The sequence below is a fragment of the Salmo trutta genome, chromosome 1, assembly GCF_901001165.1.
Source record: "Salmo trutta chromosome 1, fSalTru1.1, whole genome shotgun sequence".
Classification (NCBI taxonomy): domain Eukaryota; kingdom Metazoa; phylum Chordata; class Actinopteri; order Salmoniformes; family Salmonidae; genus Salmo; species Salmo trutta.
Genome location: NC_042957.1, coordinates 3,865,879 through 3,889,159, shown reverse-complemented (window position 1 = coordinate 3,889,159; position 23,281 = coordinate 3,865,879). Strand labels below are relative to the sequence as shown.

The following is a 23,281-nucleotide window of genomic DNA, read 5'->3' as shown; positions in this document are numbered from 1 at the left end:
TGATTAAAGAGGCAATAAAACTGGCCTTCTTTAGACTAGTTGAGTATCTGGAGCATCAGCATTTGTGAGTTCGATTACAGGCTCAAAATGGCCAGAAACAAAACTTTCTTCCGAAACTCGTCAGTCTATTCTTGTTCTGAGAAATGAAGGCTATTCCATGCGAGAAATTGCCAAGAAACTGAAGATCTTGTACAACGCTGTGTACTACTCCCTTCACAGAACAGCGCGAACTGTCTCTAACCAGAATAGAAAGAGGAGTGGGAGGCCCCGGTGCACAACTAAGCAAGAGGACAAGTACATTAGAGTGTCTAGTTTGAGAAACAGACGCCTCACAAGTCCTCAACTGGCAGCTTCATTAAATAGTACCCGCAAAACACCAGTCTCAACGTCAACAGTGAAGAGGCGACTCCGGGATGCTGGCCTTCTAGGCAGAGTTGCAAAGAAAAAGCCATATCTCAGACTGGACAATAAAAATAAAAGATTAAGATGAGCAAAAGAAAGCAGACACTGGACAGAGGAGTATGTAAATTGAACCATTTTCTTGTCCTTTTAAGCATTCAACATGTAAAGAGTACTTTTGGGTGTCAGGGAAAATGTATGGAGTAAAAAGTATATTTTCTTTAGGAATTAAGTAAAAGTAGTCAAAAATATAAATAGTAAAGTACAGATACCCCCAAAAACTACTTAAGTAGTACTTTTAAAGTCGTTTTACTTAAGTACTTTACACTACTGTCTGTGAGAACCATGAATACCGGGAAGTCAGATGAGTGACAGTTTATTAAAAAAAATATTTCTGTCTTGTGTAAACAAGTGATGTGACATGGAAAATGCCCTCAACAAATACTTAATTTGTAGTTGTTAGTGAGACCCGTTAAGTTCAACCGCAAGAGGCCACTGTCTATTTCTCCCCCGCACTAATTCTGACTCTTCTTCCATTCACGGGAATTTCCTGCTGAAAACTGTCGTAAACATGGCAGACTGTGGAGCACCGGGTGAGTCTGAAAAGAATGACAGCTGTCAATAATACACTTTAGATAACTCGACTATAGCTAAAGCTGAAATATCACGCAGTAACCTGACGTGTCAGCTTGTGTGCCCTTTTTTTTTTGTAATAGTAAATGTTAACTAGCTACACCAGTCATTGTGGCTAGGAGTTGTGGTTAGCATTGCTGGCTAGCTAACTGGCTGGCTAACTGGCTAGCTAGCTAACTGGCTGGCTAACTGGCTGACTAACTGGCTGGCTGGCTAACTGGCTGGCTGGCTAACTGGCTGGCTAACTGGCTGGCTGGCTGGCTAACTGGCTGGCTGGCTAACTGGCTGGCTAACTGGCTGGCTAACTGGCTGGCTAACTGGCTGGCTAACTGGCTGGCTAACTGGCTGGCTAACTGGCCTGAGAAGTGACGGTAACTATCGTGTGGCTTCAGTCACCACCGTTACATATTACTTCACATTCACATTGTTTGATTCATGAGCCAACATAATAAATAAATAAAAAAATAAGATTTATTTTGAAACACCCTAGTAAAAGTGCTATAGCTAAGCTAGTTGCACGTTAGTTCTCCTGTAAGATATCACGGTTTAGCTAGGACATGGCTAGCTAGCAAGATGAAGATAGCGTTGTCACAGCTGGGATGCAGGTATCCTCATCACTACACTGTATTCATTGCGTTACAGATGGCCCTGACAACAACGCTGATATCACACGCTCAAAAGTAAGTGTATTCAAATACTGATAAAAATCATCCGAATTATTTTTATCATCCGAGAATCAAACGACATGACATTTGATATTTCTTATACAATATGTTTTCACTTTAGGGGCGTCAAACGTTCAGCCTTGATGCACAGACCCTCTATGGATGCCCTAGTCTAGAGCACCTGGGTAAATTGTGCTTGGGAGTTCATACCTTTACACTGAACTGCATTGGGGTTAGAACACAAATCATGGTTACATTAAGAAACTATAGTGGCGGGCGTTTTTAAGATATGGGTCGAAAAACATACCTCAATGCAAGGATGGGATTTGCCAGTGTCCATGTTGCATTGAACAACAAAGGAGCTGATTTGGCTGACACTGCCATTCCAAAATGGCTGAGGTGGCTACTGTTAGCTAGCATGAGGACGAAAAGGGGTAGTTTTTTTCTGGAAAAACTCGCAGTATTTTCAATCTTCTCAATGGAGCGGTGTGGATAAAGGTAAAATTTGGAGTACAGTGGTATATCCCATCCCTGCATTGAGGTACGTTTTCAGACCCATATCTTGCGCCGGCTTCACAGCGTGTAACTGTAACCGTGATTGTGTTCATACCCTAGTGCAGCTCAGTGTAAACAAGCGTAAGGGTAGGGTCGGTATTTGCTCTTGAAAACCATTCTTCTCCATTTACATTTACGTCATTTAGCAGACGCTCTTATCCAGAGCGACTTACAAATTCTCCATATGTTGAGTTTTCAGATCTTACATTCGCACGCTGATGGCTCCATGTGAACTACAATTTCCCGACGCTGTGTTTTTTTTAAACATTTCGAGAAACGTCAATTATCGCTTTCAAACCGGTTTTCAAAACATATGCTGATATATGCCCTTTATCTTTCATATCCACGATAATTTGTGGTTACATGTGGTCTGCGGTTGTGAGGCTGGTTGCACGTACTGGTAGAGAAATTAGCATTAAATTCTCTTCCAACAGCTCTGGTGGATATTCCTGCAGTCAGCATGCCAATTGCATCCTCCCTCCAAACTTGAGAGATCTGTGGCATTGTGTTGTGTGACAAAACTGCACATTTTAGAATGGCCTTTTATGATCCCCAGCACAAGGTGCACCTGTGTAATGATCATGCTGTTTAATCAGCTTCTTTATATGCCACACCTGTCAGGTGGATGGGTTATCTTGGCAAAGGAGAGATGTTAACAAATTTGTGCACAAAATTTGAGATAAATGATCTTTTTGTGCCTATGAAAAATGTCAGGGATTTTTATTTCAGCTCATGAATCATGGGACGAACACTTTACATGTTGCGTTTTGTATTTTTGTTCAGTGTAGAAATTCTGCTAGATAATCTTTGGCATGATATAGTTAGCTAGCTAAGTAGTTCATGTTTGCTGGCTAGTTAGCTATGACAGAATTTCCATGTCATTTATTAGGCTAGCTTTTTTGGATTAGCTAGCTTTTTTTGCATGCTAGCTAGCTAGTCATCTAACCTTTGAACTCAAGTAACGTTACTGTCTCTAGCTAGGTAGCTGGTAAATTAGCTAGGTAGCTTGCATCCTTTGTCAGCACGCTAATGGTTCCAATTTTAAGACTAGCTAGCTAGCTAGCTAGCTAATTCATTTAATCTGTGGTAGCTAGCTATTAGTGTTAGAGAGTAATGTTAAACACTAGCTAGCTATTATTATTAGCTAGCTAGCAGTGGATAACATAACTAGTTAAGCCTAAATGGTATACATAATGATAATAGTAGAGTTATGTGTATCTAGAGTGTCTATGCTTGTCACGTCTATTCCTGCTCCTCCCCTCCGGCGTGCAACGTCGCCGGAATACTAACCATCGGTTCTGGGAATCATCATTGTGCACACCTAGCACTCACCGTTATGATTCACACTTGGACCTCATTACCTCCCCTTTAATAAGTCTCTTCCTTTTGTTCATTCCTCAGTTCGTATTGCACCTGTGTTCATGTTACCTCCCTTCTGTTACGCTGTCTTGTTTCATGTTTGTTGCTTTCATGAAATGTTTTACCTGCACCTGCTTCTCGACTCACGGCATCATCGTTACAGAATACCGACTCAAACAATGGAAGCAGCAGGAAAATCGGATATCTCTCGTCAACAGTGAAGAGGTGACTCCGGGATGCTGGCCTTCTTGGCCAGAGTTCCTCTGTCCAGTGGTCTGGGTTATTTTGCCCATCATAATCTTTTCTTTTTATTGTCCAGTCTGAGATATGGCTTTTTCTTTGCAACTCTGCTTAGAAGGCCAGCATCCCAGAGTCGCCTCTTCACGGTTGACTGGTGTTTTGCGGGTACTATTTAATGAAGCTGCCAGTTGAGGACTTGTGAGGCGTTTGTTTCTCAAACTAGACACTAATGTTCTTGCTTCGTTGTGCACCGGGGCCTTCCACTCCTCTTTCTATTCTGGTTAGAGCTGACCCTGTATATAGCTACTGACCCTGGAACTGACCCTGTATATAGCTACTGACCCTGGAACTGACCCTGTATATAGCTACTGACCCTGGAACTGACCCTGTATATAGCTACTGACCCTGGAACTGTTCCTGTATATAGCTACTGACCCTGGCAAACATGTACAGAAAGTTTTGTTTAAATCAAAAAGGGATGCTGTCAAAAAGTGATTTTTGAATTCAACTGGATTTCCCCTTTCACATCACCTATTAGAATGAAGGGAAGGAGTTAACCAAAGAGGAGAAGCAACGGCTGAGGAAACAGAAAAAACAACAGAAGAAACAGAAGGATGAGAAGGAAAAAACACCTGTCTCCCTATTGCCACCACGACCTGTGGCAACACAGAAAGGTGTTGTATTGTAGCCTGGTCCAGTGCTATTGATATCATCTCATACAATTTTTTTTTTTTTTGCTCCATCAGTGTGGTCTGATTTTAGGATTGCAAAATTCTGGGAAATGTCTAAATTCCCTGGTTTTCCTGAAATCCTAGTTGGAGGTTTCCTGGAATCAGGAGGGAATAAGCAGGAAATCTGGAATCTTCAACCAGGATTTCTGGGAAAAACAGGGAATTTATTGAACGTTCTGGGAATTTTGCAAGGTCTGATTGTATCATTTCAATGTCTTTGAAAAACAAATACCAATAGTTGTTTACTAATTTTCATAAACTGCTAGCTTTGTCATTGGTCTATTTACCTATCATTCATGTTCCTCCATCCACTTCATTGGTCCGTTCACCTAGTCTGTCTTTTTTCCCCAGCTCCCTCAGCATTGCCTGCCCCTGCCTCTGCACCAATACCTGTGCCTGCCTCAGCTCCCTTCCACTCCTCTCCCGCCCCCTCCCCGGCAGACAAGCCAGCCAAGAGCAAAGCTGAGCTGAAGGCAGAGAGGAGAGCCAGGCAGGAGACTGACAGAGCCTCTAAACAACCAGGCTCCTCGTCCTCCAGCGTCAAGACCAAAGCCCCTCTCAGTGAACTAAACCCAGGTACAACAGCTGCTGGTGGACCTCTGGAAGCACCTTGTTGATTTATCGTTTGATAAACTTTGTTTCAGAGGGGAAATTTGATTTGGACAATTAGAGTTCTGCTGCTACCACATATTGGTAAATACGTAGAGTCAATTGATACAACATACATAGAATAACCCCCCATCTTACCCCCCCCCCATCCCACCCACACAAAAGTGAATTAGTTCATGCCAGGCCAGGCTGTGACTAGGGGGTAGTTCCACATTCCATGGAGGGCCTAATGTGAGGGAAGTTCCTTACCAAATAGTGACCTTAATTCATCAATCAAGTACAAGGGAGGAGCGAAAGCCAGCAGAAACTCGACCCTCCGTGGAATGATTTCGAAACGTGATGTAAGGCCTACAGGACAGGCTCCAGTCCATTATTGCATCTCCCTAATCTGCCTGTCGGACACGTTCTAAGGATATCCACTATTGAAAGACATAGTCATGACTGAAATTATTGGCACCATTGATAAAGATGAGCAAAAAAGACTGTATAAATTATACATATTTATTTAAGTATACATGTGGTAGTTTACATGCATTAGTAGTTGTATACATGCAGTAGTAGTATACATAGTGCCTCTGTAGTAGTATACATGGTACCTTTACTACTACATGGTACCTCTGTAGTAGTAGTAGTAGTAGTAGTAGTAGTAGTAGTAGTAGTAGTAGTAGTAGTAGTAGTATACATGCAGTAGTAGTATACATGGTGCCTCTGTAGTAGTATACATGTAGCAGTAGTAGTAGTATACATGTAGTATACATGCTGTAGTAGTATACATGCTGTAGTATACATGGTGCCTCTGTTGTAGTATACATGTAGTAGTAGTAGTAGTATACATGGTGCCTCTGTATTAGTATACATGTAGTATACATGGTGCCTCTGTAGTAGTATACATGGTGCTGCAGTAGTAGTAAGTATGTATTCAAAGATCATTTGTTGCTTCCTGTCCCTGTTAGTGGTGAAGAGACTTCCTGAACATGTCCAAGTAGATGACCCTGCAGTGGTGAAAAGACTGGCCAAGAAGTTGGAGAGACAACAGGTTCGTGGCATGTTATTCTCCTTCTACAATATACTGCTCTGTGTCCTCAAGGCACTGCTCGACTAATTTACCAGTACCACTGGGATTAATCACATCAGTAGATTGTAAAGAGCGTTTCCCATGTATTATCTTTCATGCGAGGCGCACATCTCCCTAAATCAACATCCGGTGTGCCTTTCTAGCCAACATTTTGGAAGCTATATATTGGTAGAGGAAACTTTGGATTAGGTGTTGATGAAGTCATAGCTAGAACACAGGGAATTGTCAGGAAACCAGCCCAAACTCACATCATTAACCTACCTACCTACCTCCATGTCTCACCACAATTGCTTCTATTCTGTACCTCACGTTTCTTTCAGACGCTACCGCACGGTGCCTCTGAAAAGGTGTTAAGTATCAAGGTCTGGCTTTTGCTTTGTGTGCCGTTGCATTTTGTACTTAAAAAAAAATACCGTTTGTTTTGTTTTGCTCAAGGCTGTTCATGTCATTATCCACACCATCTGACCCACCTTCCTTGAGATAATGACAGACCCTGTCTGTCTTTCAACTGGACAGCAGAAAGGGCCATCACAACAGAGATGTACAGTGAGCTCCAACAGGACTGGGACAGTGACAACTTGTTGTTGTTTTTTGGCTCTGTACTTCAGCACTTTAGATTTGAAATGATACAGTGACTATGACATTTTACATTTTAGTCATTTAGCAGACGCTCTTATCCAGAGCGACTTACAGGAGTGAATGCATACATTTCATACATTTAAAAATAAATAAAAAATCCCGTACTGGTCCCCCGTGGGAATCGAACCCACAACCCTGGCGTTGCAATCACCATGCTCTACCAACTGAGCCACACGGGTCCATGAGGTGTAGACTGTCAGCGTTCATTTGAGGGTGTTTTCATTCGTATCGGGTGAAGTGTTTAGAAATTTACAGCACTTTGTGTACATTTTCCCCCCCATTTTTAGGTGAGCAAAAGTATTGGGACAAAATCACTTAAAGTAGTAAAAAGTTTATTTGGTCCCATATTCCTAGAAGGCAACGATTACATCAAGCTTGTGACTCTACAAATGTGTTGGATACATTTGCTGTTTGTTTTTGGTTGTGTTTCAGATTATTTTTGTGCCCAATAGAAATGAATGTTAAATAATGTATTGTGTCAATGTTTTTGTCACATTTATTCTAAAGAAGAATAGAATGTTTTCAAAACACTTCTACATTAATGTGGATGTTACCATGATTACGGATATTTCTGAATTAATTGTGAATAATGATGTGTGAGTACATTACCAACGCACAAATATCATACCCCCAAGACATGCTAACCTTTCACCATTATAATAACTCATTATTATTATTATAATAAACACAACCAAAACAAACTAAAAATGCATCCATCAAACTTTATGTAACCATTGCATGCTATGAATATTTGGACCAAATACTTAACGTTTGACTACTTCAATACACATAAGTGAATTTTTCCCAATACTTTTGGTCCCCTAAAATGGGGGGACCATGTAGAGAAAAAAAATGCTGTAATTTCTAAACGATTCACCCAATATGGATGAAAATACCCACAGATTAAAGATGACAGTCTGCAGTTGAATAACCTCATAGTCGTTGCATCATTTAAAATCCAAAATACTGGAGTACAGAGCCAAAACAACAAAACACGTCCCAATACTTTTGGAGCTCACTGTAAAATCATACATGTTGATACATGATGAAACGGTGATGTTCAGTCTGTATTGAACGGCTGCACACGATGTACTACTAGGCATTTCCTAGTTTTTCTCTCATGTTCTCTGAGCTGGCCTACAGTACAGTATATGGTTGGTGGTTGAGCTGGCCGACAGTACAGAATATGGTTGGTGGTTGAGCTGGCCTACAGTACAGAATATGGTTGGTGGTTGAGCTGGCCTACAGTACAGAATATGGTTGGTTGTTGAGCTGGCCTACAGTACAGAATATGGTTGGTGCTTGAGCTGGCCGACAGTACAGAATATGGTTGGTGCTTGAGCTGGCCGACGGTACAGAATATGGTTGGTGGTTGAGCTGGCCGACGGTACAGAATATGGTTGGTTGTTGAGCTGGCCGACGGTACAGAATATGGTTGGTGGTTGAGCTGGCCGACGGTACAGAATATGGTTGGTGGTTGAGCTGGCCGACGGTACAGAATATGGTTGGTGGTTGAGCTGGCCGACGGTACAGAATATGGTTGGTGGTTGAGCTGGCCGACGGTACAGAATATGGTTGGTGGTTGAGCTGGCCGACGGTACAGAATATGGTTGGTGGTTGAGCTGGCCGACGGTACAGAATATGGTTGGTGGTTGAGCTGGCCGACGGTACAGAATATGGTTGGTGGTTGAGCTGGCCGACGGTACAGAATATGGTTGGTGGTTGAGCTGGCCGACGGTACAGAATATGGTTGGTGGTTGAGCTGGCCGACGGTACAGAATATGGTTGGTGGTTGAGCTGGCCGACGGTACAGAATATGGTTGGTGGTTGAGCTGGCCGACGGTACAGAATATGGTTGGTGGTTGAGCTGGCCGACGGTACAGAATATGGTGGGTGGTTGAGCTGGCCGACGGTACAGAATATGGTTGGTGGTTGAGCTGGCCGACGGTACAGAATATGGTTGTGGTTGAGCTGGCCGACGGTACAGAATATGGTTGGTGGTTGAGCTGGCCGACGGTACAGAATATGGTTGGTGGTTGAGCTGGCCGACGGTACAGAATATGGTTGGTGGTTGAGCTGGCCGACGGTACAGAATATGGTTGGTGGCTGAGCTGGCCGACGGTAACAGAATATGTTGGTGGCTGAGCTGGCCGACGGTACAGAATATGGTTGGTGGTTGAGCTGGCCGACGGTACAGAATATGGTTGGTGGTTGAGCTGGCCGACGGTACAGAATAATGGTTGGTGGTTGAGCTGGCCGACGGTACAGAATATGGTTGGTGGTTGAGCTGACGGTACAGATATGGTTGGTGGTTGAGCTGGGCCGACGGTACAGAATATGGTTGGTGGTTGAGCGGCCGACGGTACAGAATATGGTTGGTGGTTGAGCTGGCCGACGGTACAGAAATATGGTGGTGTTGGCTGCCGACGGTACAGAATATGGTTGGTGGTGAGCTGGCCGACGGTACAGAATATGGTTGGTGGTTGAGCTGGCCGGACGGTACAGAATATGGTTGGTGGTTGAGCTGGCCGACGGTACAGAATATGGTTGGTGGTTGAGCTGGCCGACGGTACAGAATATGGTTGGTGGTTGAGCTGGCCGACGGTACAGAATATGGTTGGTGGTTGAGCTGGCCGACGGTACAGAATATGGTTGGTGGGTTGAGCTGGCCGACGGTACAGAATATGGTTGGTGGCTGAGCTGGCCGACGGTACAGAATATGGTTGGTGGCTGAGCTGGCCGACGGTACAGAATATGGTTGGTGGCTGAGCTGGCCGACGGTACAGAATATGGTTGGTGGCTGAGCTGGCCGACGGTACAGAATATGGTTGGTGGTTGAGCTGGCCGACGGTACAGAATATGGTTGGTGGTTGAGCTGGCCGACGGTACAGAATATGGTTGGTGGTTGAGCTGGCCGGAGGTACAGAATATGGTTGGTGGTTGAGCTGGCCGACGGTACAGAATATGGTTGGTGGTTGAGCTGGCCGACGGTACAGAATATGGTTGGTGGTTGAGCTGGCCGACGGTACAGAATATGGTTGGTGGTTGAGCTGGCCGACGGTACAGAATATGGTTGGTGGTTGAGCTGGCCGACGGTACAGAATATGGTTGGTGGTTGAGCTGGCCGACGGTACAGAATATGGTTGGTGGTTGAGCTGGCCGACGGTACAGAATATGGTTGGTGGTTGAGCTGGCCGACGGTACAAGAATATGGTTGGTGGTTGAGCTGGCCGACGGTACAGAATATGGTTGGTGGTTGAGCTGGCCGACGGTACAGAATATGGTTGGTGGTTGAGCTGGCCGACGGTACAGAATATGGTTGGTGGTTGAGCTGCCGACGGTACAGAATATGGTTGGTGGTTGAGCTGGCCGACGGTACAGAATATGGTTGGTGGTTGAGCTGGCCGACGGTACAGAATATGGTTGGTGGTTGAGCTGGCCGACGGTACAGAATATGGTTGGTGGTTGAGCTGGCCGACGGTACAGAATATGGTTGGTGGTTGAGCTGGCCGACGGTACAGAATATGGTTGGTGGTTGAGCTGGCCGACGGTACAGAATATGGTTGGTGGTTGAGCTGGCCGACGGTACAGAATATGGTTGGTGGTTGAGCTGGCCGACGGTACAGAATATGGTTGGTGGTTGAGCTGGCCGACGGTACAGAATATGGTTGGTGGTTGAGCTGGCCGACGGTACAGAATATGGTTGGTGGTTGAGCTGGCCGACGGTACAGAATATGGTTGGTGGTTGAGCTGGCCGACGGTACAGAATATGGTTGGTGGTTGAGCTGGCCGACGGTACAGAATATGGTTGGTGGTTGAGCTGGCCGACGGTACAGAATATGGTTGGTGGTTGAGCTGGCCGACGGTACAGAATATGGTTGGTGGTTGAGCTGGCCGACGGTACAGAATATGGTTGGTGGTTGAGCTGGCCGACGGTACAGAATATGGTTGGTGGTTGAGCTGGCCGACGGTACAGAATATGGTTGGTGGTTGAGCTGGCCGACGGTACAGAATATGGTTGGTGGTTGAGCTGGCCGACGGTACAGAATATGGTTGGTGGTTGAGCTGGCCGACGGTACAGAATATGGTTGGTGGTTGAGCTGGCCGACGGTACAGAATATGGTTGGTGGTTGAGCTGGCCGACGGTACAGATATGGTTGGTGGTTGAGCTGGCCGACGGTACAGAATATGGTTGGTGGTTGAGCTGGCCGACGGTACAGAATATGGTTGGTGGTTGAGCTGGCCGACGGTACAGAATATGGTTGGTGGTTGAGCTGGCCGACGGTACAGAATATGGTTGGTGGCTGAGCTGGCCGACGGTACAGAATATGGTTGGTGGTTGAGCTGGCCGACGGTACAGAATATGGTTGGTGGTTGAGCTGGCCGACGGTACAGAATATGGTTGGTGGTTGAGCTGGCCGACGGTACAGAATATGGTTGGTGGTTGAGCTGGCCGACGGTACAGAATATGGTTGGTGGTTGAGCTGGCCGACGGTACAGAATATGGTTGGTGGTTGAGCTGGCCGACGGTACAGAATATGGTTGGTGGTTGAGCTGGCCGACGGTACAGAATATGGTGGTGGTTGAGCTGGCCGACGGTACAGATATGGTGGTGGTTGAGCTGGCCGACGGTACAGAATATGTTGGTGGTTGAGCTGGCCGACGGTACAGATATGGTTGGTGGTGAGCTGGCCGACGGTACAGAATATGGTTGGTGGTTGAGCTGGCCGACGGTACAGAATATGGTTGGTGGTTGAGCTGGCCGACGGTACAGAATATGGTTGGTGGTTGAGCTGGCCGACGGTACCGAATATGGTTGGTGGTTGAGCTGGCCGACGGTACAGAATATGGTTGGTGGTTGAGCTGGCCGACGGTACAGAATATGGTTGGTGGTTGAGCTGGCCGACGGTACAGAATATGGTTGGTGGTTGAGCTGGCCGACGGTACAGAATATGGTTGGTGGTTGAGCTGGCCGACGGTACAGAATATGGTTGGTGGTTGAGCTGGCCGACGGTACAGAATATGGTTGGTGGTTGAGCTGGCCGACGGTACAGAATATGGTTGGTGGTTGAGCTGGCCGACGGTACAGAATATGGTTGGTGGTTGAGCTGGCCGACGGTACAGAATATGGTTGGTGGTTGAGCTGGCCGACGGTACAGAATATGGTTGGTGGTTGAGCTGGCCGACGGTACAGAATATGGTTGGTGGTTGAGCTGGCCGACGGTACAGAATATGGTTGGTGGTTGAGCTGGCCGACGGTACAGAATATGGTTGGTGGTTGAGCTGGCCGACGGTACAGAATATGGTTGGTGGTTGAGCTGGCCGACGGTACAGAATATGGTTGGTGGTTGAGCTGGCCGACGGTACAGAATATGGTTGGTGGTTGAGCTGGCCGACGGTACAGAATATGGTTGGTGGCTGAGCTGGCCGACGGTACAGAATATGGTTGGTGGCTGAGCTGGCCGACGGTACAGAATATGGTTGGTGGCTGAGCTGGCCGACGGTACAGAATATGGTTGGTGGCTGAGCTGGCCGACGGTACAGAATATGGTTGGTGGCTGAGCTGGCCGACGGTACAGAATATGGTTGGTGGCTGAGCTGGCCGACGGTACAGAATATGGTTGGTGGCTGAGCTGGCCGACGGTACAGAATATGGTTGGTGGCTGAGCTGGCCGACGGTACAGAATATGGTTGGTGGCTGAGCTGGCCGACGGTACAGAATATGGTTGGTGGGTGAGCTGGCGACGGTACAGAATATGGTTGGTGGCTGAGCTGGCCGACGGTACAGAATATGGTTGGTGGCTGAGCTGGCCGACGGTACAGAATATGGTTGGTGGCTGAGCTGGCCGACGGTACAGAATATGGTTGGTGGCTGAGCTGGCCGACGGTACAGAATATGGTTGGTGGCTGAGCTGGCCGACGGTACAGAATATGGTTGGTGGCTGAGCTGGCCGACGGTACAGAATATGGTTGGTGGCTGAGCTGGCCGACGGTACAGAATATGGTTGGTGGTTGAGCTGGCCGACGGTACAGAATATGGTTGGTGGTTGAGCTGGCCGACGGTACAGAATATGGTTGGTGGCTGAGCTGGCCGACGGTACAGAATATGGTTGGTGGCTGAGCTGGCCGACGGTACAGAATATGGTTGGTGGCTGAGCTGGCCGACGGTACAGAATATGGTTGGTGGCTGAGCTGGCCGACGGTACAGAATATGGTTGGTGGCTGAGCTGGCCGACGGTACAGAATATGGTTGGTGGCTGAGCTGGCCGACGGTACAGAATATGGTTGGTGGCTGAGCTGGCCGACGGTACAGAATATGGTTGGTGGTTGAGCTGGCCGACGGTACAGAATATGGTTGGTGGCTGAGCTGGCCGACGGTACAGAATATGGTTGGTGGCTGAGCTGGCCGACGGTACAGAATATGGTTGGTGGCTGAGCTGGCCGACGGTACAGAATATGGTTGGTGGCTGAGCTGGCCGACGGTACAGAATATGGTTGGTGGCTGAGCTGGCCGACGGTACAGAATATGGTTGGTGGCTGAGCTGGCCGACGGTACAGAATATGGTTGGTGGCTGAGCTGGCCGCCGGTACAGAATATGGTTGGTGGCTGAGCTGGCCGACGGTACAGAATATGGTTGGTGGCTGAGCTGGCCGACGGTACAGAATATGGTTGGTGGCTGAGCTGGCCGACGGTACAGAATATGGTTGGTGGCTGAGCTGGCCGACGGTACAGAATATGGTTGGTGGTTGAGCTGGCCGACGGTACAGAATATGGTTGGTGGCTGAGCTGGCCGACGGTACAGAATATGGTTGGTGGCTGAGCTGGCCGACGGTACAGAATATGGTTGGTGGCTGAGCTGGCCGACTGTACAGAATATGGTTGGTGGCTGAGCTGGCCGACGGTACAGAATATGGTTGGTGGCTGAGCTGGCCGACGGTACAGAATATGGTTGGTGGCTGAGCTGGCCGACGGTACAGAATATGGTTGGTGGCTGAGCTGGCCGACGGTACAGAATATGGTTTGGTGGCTGAGCTGGCGCGGTACAGAATATGGTTGTGGCTGAGCTGGCCGACGGGACAGAATATGGTTGGTGGCTGAGCTGGCCGACGGTACAGAATATGGTTGGTGGCTGAGCTGGCCGACGGGTACAGAATATGGTTGGTATTTGGTGGCTGAGCTGGCCGACGGTACAGAATATGGTTGGTGGCTGAGCTGGCCGACGGTACAGAATATGGTTGGTGGCTGAGCTGGCCGACGGTACAGAATATGGTTGGTGGCTGAGCTGGCCGACGGTACAGAATATGGTTGGGTGCTGAGCTGGCCGACGGTACAGAATATGGTTGGTGGCTGAGCTGGCCGACGGTACAGAATATGGTTGGTGGCTGAGCTGGCCGACGGTACAGAATAGGTTGGTGGCTGAGCTGGCCGACGGTACAGAATATGGTTGGTGGCTGAGCTGGCCGACGGTACAGAATATGGTGGTGGCTGAGCTGGCCGACGGTACAGAATATGGTTGGTGGATGAGCTGGCCGACGGTACAGAATATGGTTGGTGGCTGAGCTGGCCGACGGTACAGAATATGCGCATGGCTTGGTGGCTGAGCTGGCCGACGGTACAGAATATGGTTGGTGGCTGAGCTGGCCGACGGTACAGAATATGGTTGGTGGCCTGAGTGGCAGACGGTACAGAATATGGTTGGTGGCTGAGCTGGCCGACGGTACAGAATATGGTTGGTGGTGAGCTGGCCGCGGTACAGAATATGGTTGGTGGCTGAGGCTGGCCGACGGTACAGAATATGGTTGGTGGCTGAGCTGGCCGACGGTACAGAATATGGTTGGTGGCTGAGCTGGCCGACGGTAAGAATATGGTTGGTGGCTGAGCTGGCCGACGGTACAGAATATGGTTGGTGGCTGAGCTGGCCGACGGTACAGAATATGGTTGGTGGCTGAGCTGGCCGACGGTACAGAATATGGTTGGTGGCTGAGCTGGCCGACGGTACAGAATATGGTTGGTGGCTGAGCTGGCCGACGGTACAGAATATGGTTGGTGGCTGAGCTGGCCGACGGTACAGAATATGGTTGGTGGCTGAGCTGGCCGACGGTACAGAATATGGTTGGTGGCTGAGCTGGCCGACGGTACAGAATATGGTTGGTGGCTGAGCTGGCCGACGGTACAGATATGGTTGGTGGCTGAGCTGGCCGACGGTACAGAATATGGTTGGTGGCTGAGCTGGCCGACGGTACAGAATATGGTTGGTGGTTGAGCTGGCCGACGGTACAGAATATGGTTGGTGGTTGAGCTGGCCGACGGTACAGAGTTATGCTTGGTTGCTGTGGGGGTTGTCATCTATGTATGTTTGGACTTGACCTCACCCACCCACCTTTGACCTCTGAACCCAAGAGGATCACGGTGAACTAAACGTGTGTGTGTGTGTGTGTGTGTGTGTGGTGTGTGTGTGTGTGTGTGTTTATTTCAGATCCCACTGCGATCCGACTATGGCTACAAAGTCAGCCTGTTCTCTCACCTGCACCAGTACAGCCGCAAAGCCCCCCTCACCCAGCAACTCAGGTAACTACCTACCTGCTCCTACCCAGAGCCCCCAGAGCCCAGCAACTCAGGTAACCACCTACCTGCTCTTACCCAGAGCCCCCAGAGCCCAGCAACTCAGGTAACTACCTACCCAGAGCCCCCTCACCCAGCAACTCAGGTAACCACCTACCCAGAGCCCCCTCACCCAGCAACTCAGGTAACTACCTACCCAGAGCCCCCCTCACCCAGCAACTCAGGTAACCACCTACCTGTTCCTACCCAGAGCCCCCCTCACCCAGCAACTCAGGTAACTACCTACCTGCCCCTACCCAGAGCCCCCCTGACCCAGCAACTCAGGTAACCATCTACCTGCTCCTACCCAGTGCCCCCCTCACCCAGCAACTCAGGTAACTACCTACCTGCCCTACCCAGAGCCCCCCTCACCCAGCAACCCAGGTAACTACCTACCTGCCCTACCCAGAGCCCCCCTCACCCAGCAACTCAGGTAACTACCTACCTGCCCTACCCAGAGCCCCCCTCACCCAGCAACTCAGGTAACTACCTACCTTCCCCTACCCAGAGCCCCCCCCTCACCCAGCAACTCAGGTAACTACCTACCTTCCCCTACCCAGAGCCCCCCTCACCCAGCAACTCAGGTAACTACCTACCTGCCCTACCCAGAGCCCCCCTCACCCAGCAACCCAGGTAACTACCTACCTGCCCTACCCAGAGCCCCCCTCACCCAGCAACTCAGGTAACTACCTACCTGCCCCTACCCAGAGCCTCCCTCACCCAGAAACTCAGGTAACTACCTACCTGCCCTACCCAGAGCCCCCCTCACCCAGCAACTCAGGTACCTACCTACCTTCCCTACCCAGAGCCCCCCTCACCCAGCAACTCAGGTAACTACCTACCCAGAGCCCCCCTCACCCAGCAACTCAGTTAACTACCTACCTGCCCCTACCCAGAGCCCCCCTCACCCAGCAACTCAGGTAACTACCTACCTGCTCTTACCCAGAGCCCCCCTCACCTAGAAACTCAGGTAACTACCTACCCAGAGCCCCCCTCACCCAGCAACTCAGGTAACTACCTACCTGCCCTACCCAGAGCCCCCCTCACCCAGCAACTCAGGTAACTACCTACCTGCTCCTACCCAGAGCCCCCCTCACCCAGCAACTCAGGTAACTTCCTACCTGCCCCTACCCAGAGCCCCCCTCACCCAGCAACTCAGGTAACTACCTACCTGCTCTTACCCAGAGCCCCCCCCTCACCCAGCAACTCAAGTAACTTCCTACCTGCCCCTACCCAGAGCCCCCCTCACCCAGCAACTCAGGTAACTACCTACCTGCCCCTACCCAGAGCCCCCCTCAACCAGCAACTCATGTAACTACCTACCTGCTCTTACCCAGAGCCCCCCTCACCCAGCAACTCAGGTAACTACCTACCCAGAGCCCCCCTCACCCAGCAACTCAGGTAACTACCTACCTGCCCCTACCCAGAGCCCCCCTCACCCAGCAACTCAGGTAACTACCTACCTGCCCCTACCCAGAGCCCCCCTCACCCAGCAACTCAGGTAACTACCTACCTGCCCTACCCAGAGCCCCCCTCACCCAGCAACTCAGGTAACTACCTACCTGCTCCTACCCAGAGCCCCCCTCACCCAGCAACTCAGGTAACTACCTACCTTCCCCTACCCAGAGCCCCCCTCACCCAGCAACTCAGGTAACTACCTACCTTCCCCTACCCAGAGCCCCCCTCACCCAGCAACTCAGGTAACTACCTACCTTCCCCTACCCAGAGCCCCCCTCACCCAGCAACTCAGGTAACTACCTACCTTCCCCTACCCAGAGCCCCCCTCACCCAGCAACTCGGGTAACTACCTACCTGTTCCTACCCAGAGCCCCCCTCACCCAGCAACTCAGGTAACTACCTACCTGCCCCTACCCAGAGCCCCCCTCACCCAGCAACTCAGGTAACTACCTACCTGTTCCTACCTGTAAAAAAGTTGGTTTTAAATGCTAGTTCATGGATCAGAATTTGCACCAATCAAAAAAATAAGACCAGTTGTAACTGATGCTTCATAGTAACGGGGCAGCCCCCGTTACTAGGCTTGTGCCAGTTGTAAACTTTGTCCCATCACTTCACAAAGCCCACCGATAAGCATGTACCACATCTGGATGAAACAATCAATAATTACTGTGAGAATTTGTATTTTATTTTACCTTTTATTTAACTAGGCAAGTCCGTTAAGAACAAATTCTTATTTACAATGACGGCCTAGGAACAGTGCCTTGTTCAGGGGCAGAACGACATATTTTTACCTAGTCAGCGCCGGGACTTGAACTTGCAGCCTTCCGGCTACTAGTCCAACGCTCTAACCACTAGGCTACCTGCCGCCACAATGAATATCACTGAGTTAAGAAAATATTGGAATTAAGTAGGCTAATGCAATTGAAGGCCTTTATCATATTGTTACTTACTGAAACTTCCAAAGTAATCCAACCGTTTTAAATACTTTTTAAACAGTTTGTCGTGTGTGTGTTCAACTATAAATTTCAACAACGTTATGATTGGGACAGCGTTATCGCTCTGCTTTGAGATGAGCGTGGGGGACTCATCTTGATAAATCAATCGATGTCCGATTTTTTTATTTTTATTTTTTTTCTTTTTTTTTCTCACTATCTCCATTTTGGATATTTCGTCACAATTAAAGCTGGGGAAATGTTAGCTGAGTTGCGTGTTCATGATGCTAATCTTTAGTCTAGTTTGCTCATCTAACAGTGTTATCAGAACATTTAGCTAGCATGTTATGTAGCATACGCTAGCCTAGTATAACAGGTGGGTTATTTCTCTCTTCACTGGCTTAGTAACCTCGGCTATATCATGACATTTACATTTATGTCATTTAGCAGACGCTCCTATCCAGAGCGACTTACAAATTGGTGCATTCACCTTATGATATCCAGTGGAACAACCACTTTACAATAGTACATCTATATCTTTTTTGGGGGGGGAGTTAGAAGGATTATTTTATCCTATCCCAGGTATTCCTTAGAGGTGGGGTTTCAGGTGTCTTTGGAAGGTGGTGATTGACTCCGCTGTCCTGGCGTCGTGAGGGAGCTTGTTCCACCATTGGGGTGCCAGAGCAGCGAACAGTTTGGACTGGGCTGAGCGGGAACTGTGCTTCCGCTCATGACTGAAAGTCCTTGACTTCTGATCGTCAATTATTGTGATTTTTTTGTTTGTTTTTGTTTCACTGAATGTCTGTCTGTATACAGTATTTGGTTGTTTGATCTCTGACTGGGCAAATAAATAAGTGGAGATGTCAGTTCATCTATTTGTTTGCTAATATCTGATCAGACACATTTAGCGACGTAGCATAAATCAAGTGTATTATTGACTTGCGTATAGGCAACTCAAAGCCCGCGGAGGTTGTGAAATATGAACATGAGACCTTTTGAAAAATATAGATTTTCTGTGCATATCATGAAAGGGTGATGCCCAGGTGGTGTAACAGATATGATTTTTAGGTCCGGCGTAGAGCACATTTTCCGTCGGACTTAGAGTTACGACTGGTGCAACCAGAGGTATTTAGAGAGAGTTTCTATGGCTCTGCCTAGGGACACTGTTCCCATCTAAACTGTTATTTTATTTTTAATGTTCTGGGATTGTTTTTAAGAGATTATAAACTGGGTGGTCGAGCCCTGAATGCCGATTGGCTGACAGGAATGGTATATCAGACCATAACAGTGGTTGTAGAATGAGCGTGTTTTTGCCTCTTTATTTAAATAGTCTTATCCATCAGGATAAATGTGTCTTCTAGCTAAATGTCTGCACATGTATTGTAATTTCTATATAATACTGAGGTATGCCTAAGTGAGTAAAATACGTCTCATATTACATGGCTAACCTTTTCTACTTGTCTTTCTGTGATCTGATTGGTGATAGATTGGTCTTGGCAAGTGGTTGTTTATTGATTTGGTTCTGTCTGTGATCTGATGGGTAATTGTTTGGTTCTGTCGGTCAGTATTCCCTCTACAGTGATCCACCCCTCTATCGTGCGGTTGGGTCTGCAGTACTCCCAGGGCATTGTAGCAGGATCCAACGCTCGCTCTGTGGCCCTGCTCCATGCCTTTAAACAGGTACAGTACTACTGACACCTCCAGACCTGCTCTTAGTTAACCCTCTAGAGTCGATTGATGCGCCGGTGAGTAAATCTAAGTTGCATAACAAAAGAATCCACATCAAAATTCCTCTGTTTCAGCTAGAGTTTATTTTTTTGCATTGGATGTCTCAATCCACCCATGTCGCACTTCAACATCTGCGGTGTTTGTCAGACCACGAGACGTCCTGAAAATCACACGGGTGATTGTATAACTATAAATACCTTTGCCTACAGGTGATTAGGGACTACACTACTCCACCCAATGAAGAGCTGTCCAGGGATCTGGTCAACAAACTGAAGCCCTATATCAGGTACACGGTCCTCATAACACTTTCTGTGAAATACTATGTTTATACAGTGCATTCGGGAAAGGATACAGACCCCTTACCCTTTTCCCACATTTTGTTACATTACAGCCTTATTCTAAAAGGGATTAAATAGTCCCCCCCCCCCCTCATTAATCTACACAAAACCCCATAATGACAAAGTGAAAACTGGTTTTTAGAAATTTTTGCAAATGTATTACTAATAAAAAACAGAGACCTTATTTACGTTAGTATTCAGACCTTTTGCTGTGAGACTCGAAATTGAGCTCAGGTGCATCCTGTTTCCATTGATCATCCTTGAGATGTTTCTACAACTTCATTGGAGTCCACCTGTGGTAAATTCAATTGATTGGACATGATGTGGAAAAGCACACACCTGTCTATATAAGGTCTCACAGTTGACAGTACATGTCAGAGCAAAAACCAAACCATGAGGTCGAAGGAATTGTTTGTGGAGCTCTGAGACAGGATTGTGTCGAGGCACAGATCTGGGGAAGGGTACCAAAAGAATTCTGCTGCATTAAAGGTCCCCAAGAACACAGTGGCCTCCATCATTCTTAAATGGAATAAGTTTGGAACCACCAGGACTCTTCCTAGAGCTGGCCGCCCGGTTAAACTGAGCAATCGGGGGAGAAAAGGGCCTTGGTCAGGGAGGTGACCAAGAACCCGATGGTCACTCTGACAGAGGTCTAGAGTTCCTCTGTGGAGATGGTTGTCCTTCTGGAAGGTTCTCCCATCTCTGGAGCACTTCACCAATCAGGCCTCTATGGTAGAGTGACCAGACGGAAGCCACTCCTCAGTAAAAGGAACATGACAGCCCGCTTGGAGTTTGCCGGAAGGCACCTAAAGGTTCTCTGGTCTGATGAAACCAAGATTGAACTCATTGGCCTGAATGCCAAGCGTCACGTCTGGAGGAAACCTGGCACCATCCCTACGGTGAAGCATGGTGGTGGCAGCAGCATGCTGTGGGGATGTTTTTCAGCAGCAGGGACTGGAAGACTAGTCAGGATTGAGGGAAAGATGAACGGAGCAAAGTACAGAGAGATCCTTGATGAAAACCTGTTCCAGAGCACTCGGGACCTCAGACTGGGGGCGAAGGTTCACCTTCCAACAGGACAACGACCCTAAGCACACAGCCAAGACAACACAGGAGTGGCTTCGGGACAAGTCTCTGAATGTCCTTGAGTGGCCTAACCAAACCCGACCGAACATCTCTTGTGAGACCTGAAAATAGCTGTGCAGCACGCTTTCCATCCAACATGACAGAACTTGAGAGGGATCTGCAGAGAGGCATGGGAGAAACTCCCCAAATACAGGTGTGCCAAGCTTGTAGCGTCATACCCAAGACGACTCAAGGCTGTAATCGCTGCCAAAGGTGCTTCAAGAAAGTACTGAGTAAAGGGTCTGAATACTTTAAAAAAATTATTATACATTTGCAATAATGTATAACGTTTTTGCTTTGTCATTATGGGGTATTGTGTGTAGATTGAGGAGGGGGAAAAAACGAATCTATTTTAGAGTAAGGCTGTAATGTAACAATGTGGAAAAAGTCAAGGTGTCTGAATACTTTCTGAATGCATTGTATGTCACATCTTACTGTGGAACTAGCATCTTGTGAATCATGTCTCAGGGTTGAGCTTTTAACCACCATGTTATCGTTGCAGCTTTCTCAATCAATGTCGACCTCTGTCAGCGAGCATGGGCAACGCAATCAAGTACATCAAGAAAGAAATCTCCAATATTTCTAGTCAATGCAAAGAGGAGGAGGTAAATTCAGAATACAGTGTGTTAGAGGCCAGGTTGTGACCACTCATCATATCCATATTATGTCATTGGTCATTTTCTCTCCCCCCCCCCCCCCCCCCCATATGGTAATTTTCTCTCTCACCCCCATATGGTCATTATGTCTCTCCCTCTCAACCCCCCCCCCCCCCCCCCCCTCGTGGTCATTTTGTCTCTCTTCCCCCCCATAGGCGAAGACCAAACTGCTGACGTGTATAGACCGTTACATAGAGGAGAAGATAGTTTTGGCAGCCAAGGCTATATCTAAATACGCTATAGAGAAGATCAGTGATGGAGATGTCATTCTAGTTTATGGATGGTAAGAAAATATAATGACTTTTAATCGAGGTCTGAGCCTCTTAGGGCCGGTCACCTGGACACCGATTAAGCCGAGTCCTGGGCTAAATAGCATGGTCAATTGAGAATGTCCATTGAAATAGCTTTTCAGTCCAGGCCTAATCTTAATCTGTGTTCCCGGGAATCCGCTCCAAGGTGTTAATGACTAAGTGAAATCCGCTCCGAGGTGTTTACTTCTTGCGGATCTGTCCCATTTCGACACCTTCCGGTGAAATTGCAGAGCGCCAAATTCAAATTAAATTACAATAAATATTAAACTTTCATGAAATCACAAGTGCAATACATCAAAATAAAGCTTAACTTGTTGTTAATCCAGCCGCCGTATCAGATTTCAAAAAGGCTTTACGGCGAAAGGAAACCATGCGATTATCTGAGGACACCATCCAGCACACAAATGCATAACAAATCATTTTCAACTAGGGGGTTGCGACACGAAAGTCAGAAATAGCGATATAATATATGCCTTACCTTTTGAAGATCTTCTGTTGGCACTCCAAAAGGTCCCAGTTACATTACAAATAGTCCTTTTGTTCGATTAAGTCCTTCTTTATATCCATAAAAACTCAGATTAGCTGGCGCGCTTCAGCCAATAATCCACTCGGTTTCCGTCCTTCAAAATGCATACAAAATGAATCCCAAACATTACCAATAAACTTATCCAAACAAGTCAATCAACGTTTATAATCAAACAATAGGTACCCTAATACACAATAAAATTTAAGACGGAGAATCGTTATTGTCTTTACCGGAGATAAACAAAAAGAACGCGCTCTCTCGGCCATGGGCTTGGAAACACTACAGCCAAAATGGGAGCCACTTAGAAAAACTACAACTTCTCCCTAATTTTTCTTTTAACCAGCCTGAAACTCTGTCTAAAGACTGACATCTAGTGGAAGCCCTAGGAACTGCAATTTGGGAGGGTTTCGTCTTACAATAAAAATGCCAGCCATTGAAATCAGTGGCAGGCTGAATTATTTATTTTGGGGGGGGGGGGGGGGGGGGTTTGTCCTCTGGGTTTCGCCTGGCATTTCAGTTCTGTTATACTCACAGACATTATTTTAACAGTTTTAGAAACTTTAGAGTGATTTCTATCCAAATCTACCACTTATATGCATACCCTAGCTTCTGGGCCTGAGTAGCAGGCAGTTTACTTTGGGCACGCTTTTCATCCGGATGTCAAAATACCGCCCCCTATCCCAAAGAAGTTAATGACTAA

At 47.6% G+C, this 23,281-nt stretch overlaps 1 protein-coding gene across 1 annotated transcript in view; it reads left to right on the top strand.

The window, feature by feature from the left end:
* The first annotated feature begins 919 nt into the window (after positions 1-919).
* eif2b4 (eukaryotic translation initiation factor 2B, subunit 4 delta) overlaps positions 920-23,281 on the top strand; it is a 29,449-nt gene continuing 7,087 nt past the window's right edge. Inside the window, exons 1-10 of the mRNA XM_029693608.1 lie at positions 920-992; positions 1,675-1,712; positions 4,390-4,525; positions 4,934-5,158; positions 6,145-6,227; positions 15,383-15,474; positions 19,463-19,577; positions 19,835-19,911; positions 21,591-21,693; positions 21,900-22,027. Coding sequence (XP_029549468.1) covers positions 971-992; positions 1,675-1,712; positions 4,390-4,525; positions 4,934-5,158; positions 6,145-6,227; positions 15,383-15,474; positions 19,463-19,577; positions 19,835-19,911; positions 21,591-21,693; positions 21,900-22,027 — 1,019 coding nt within the window. The 5' untranslated portion in view covers positions 920-970. The remainder of the gene's footprint in view (positions 993-1,674; positions 1,713-4,389; positions 4,526-4,933; positions 5,159-6,144; positions 6,228-15,382; positions 15,475-19,462; positions 19,578-19,834; positions 19,912-21,590; positions 21,694-21,899; positions 22,028-23,281) is intronic.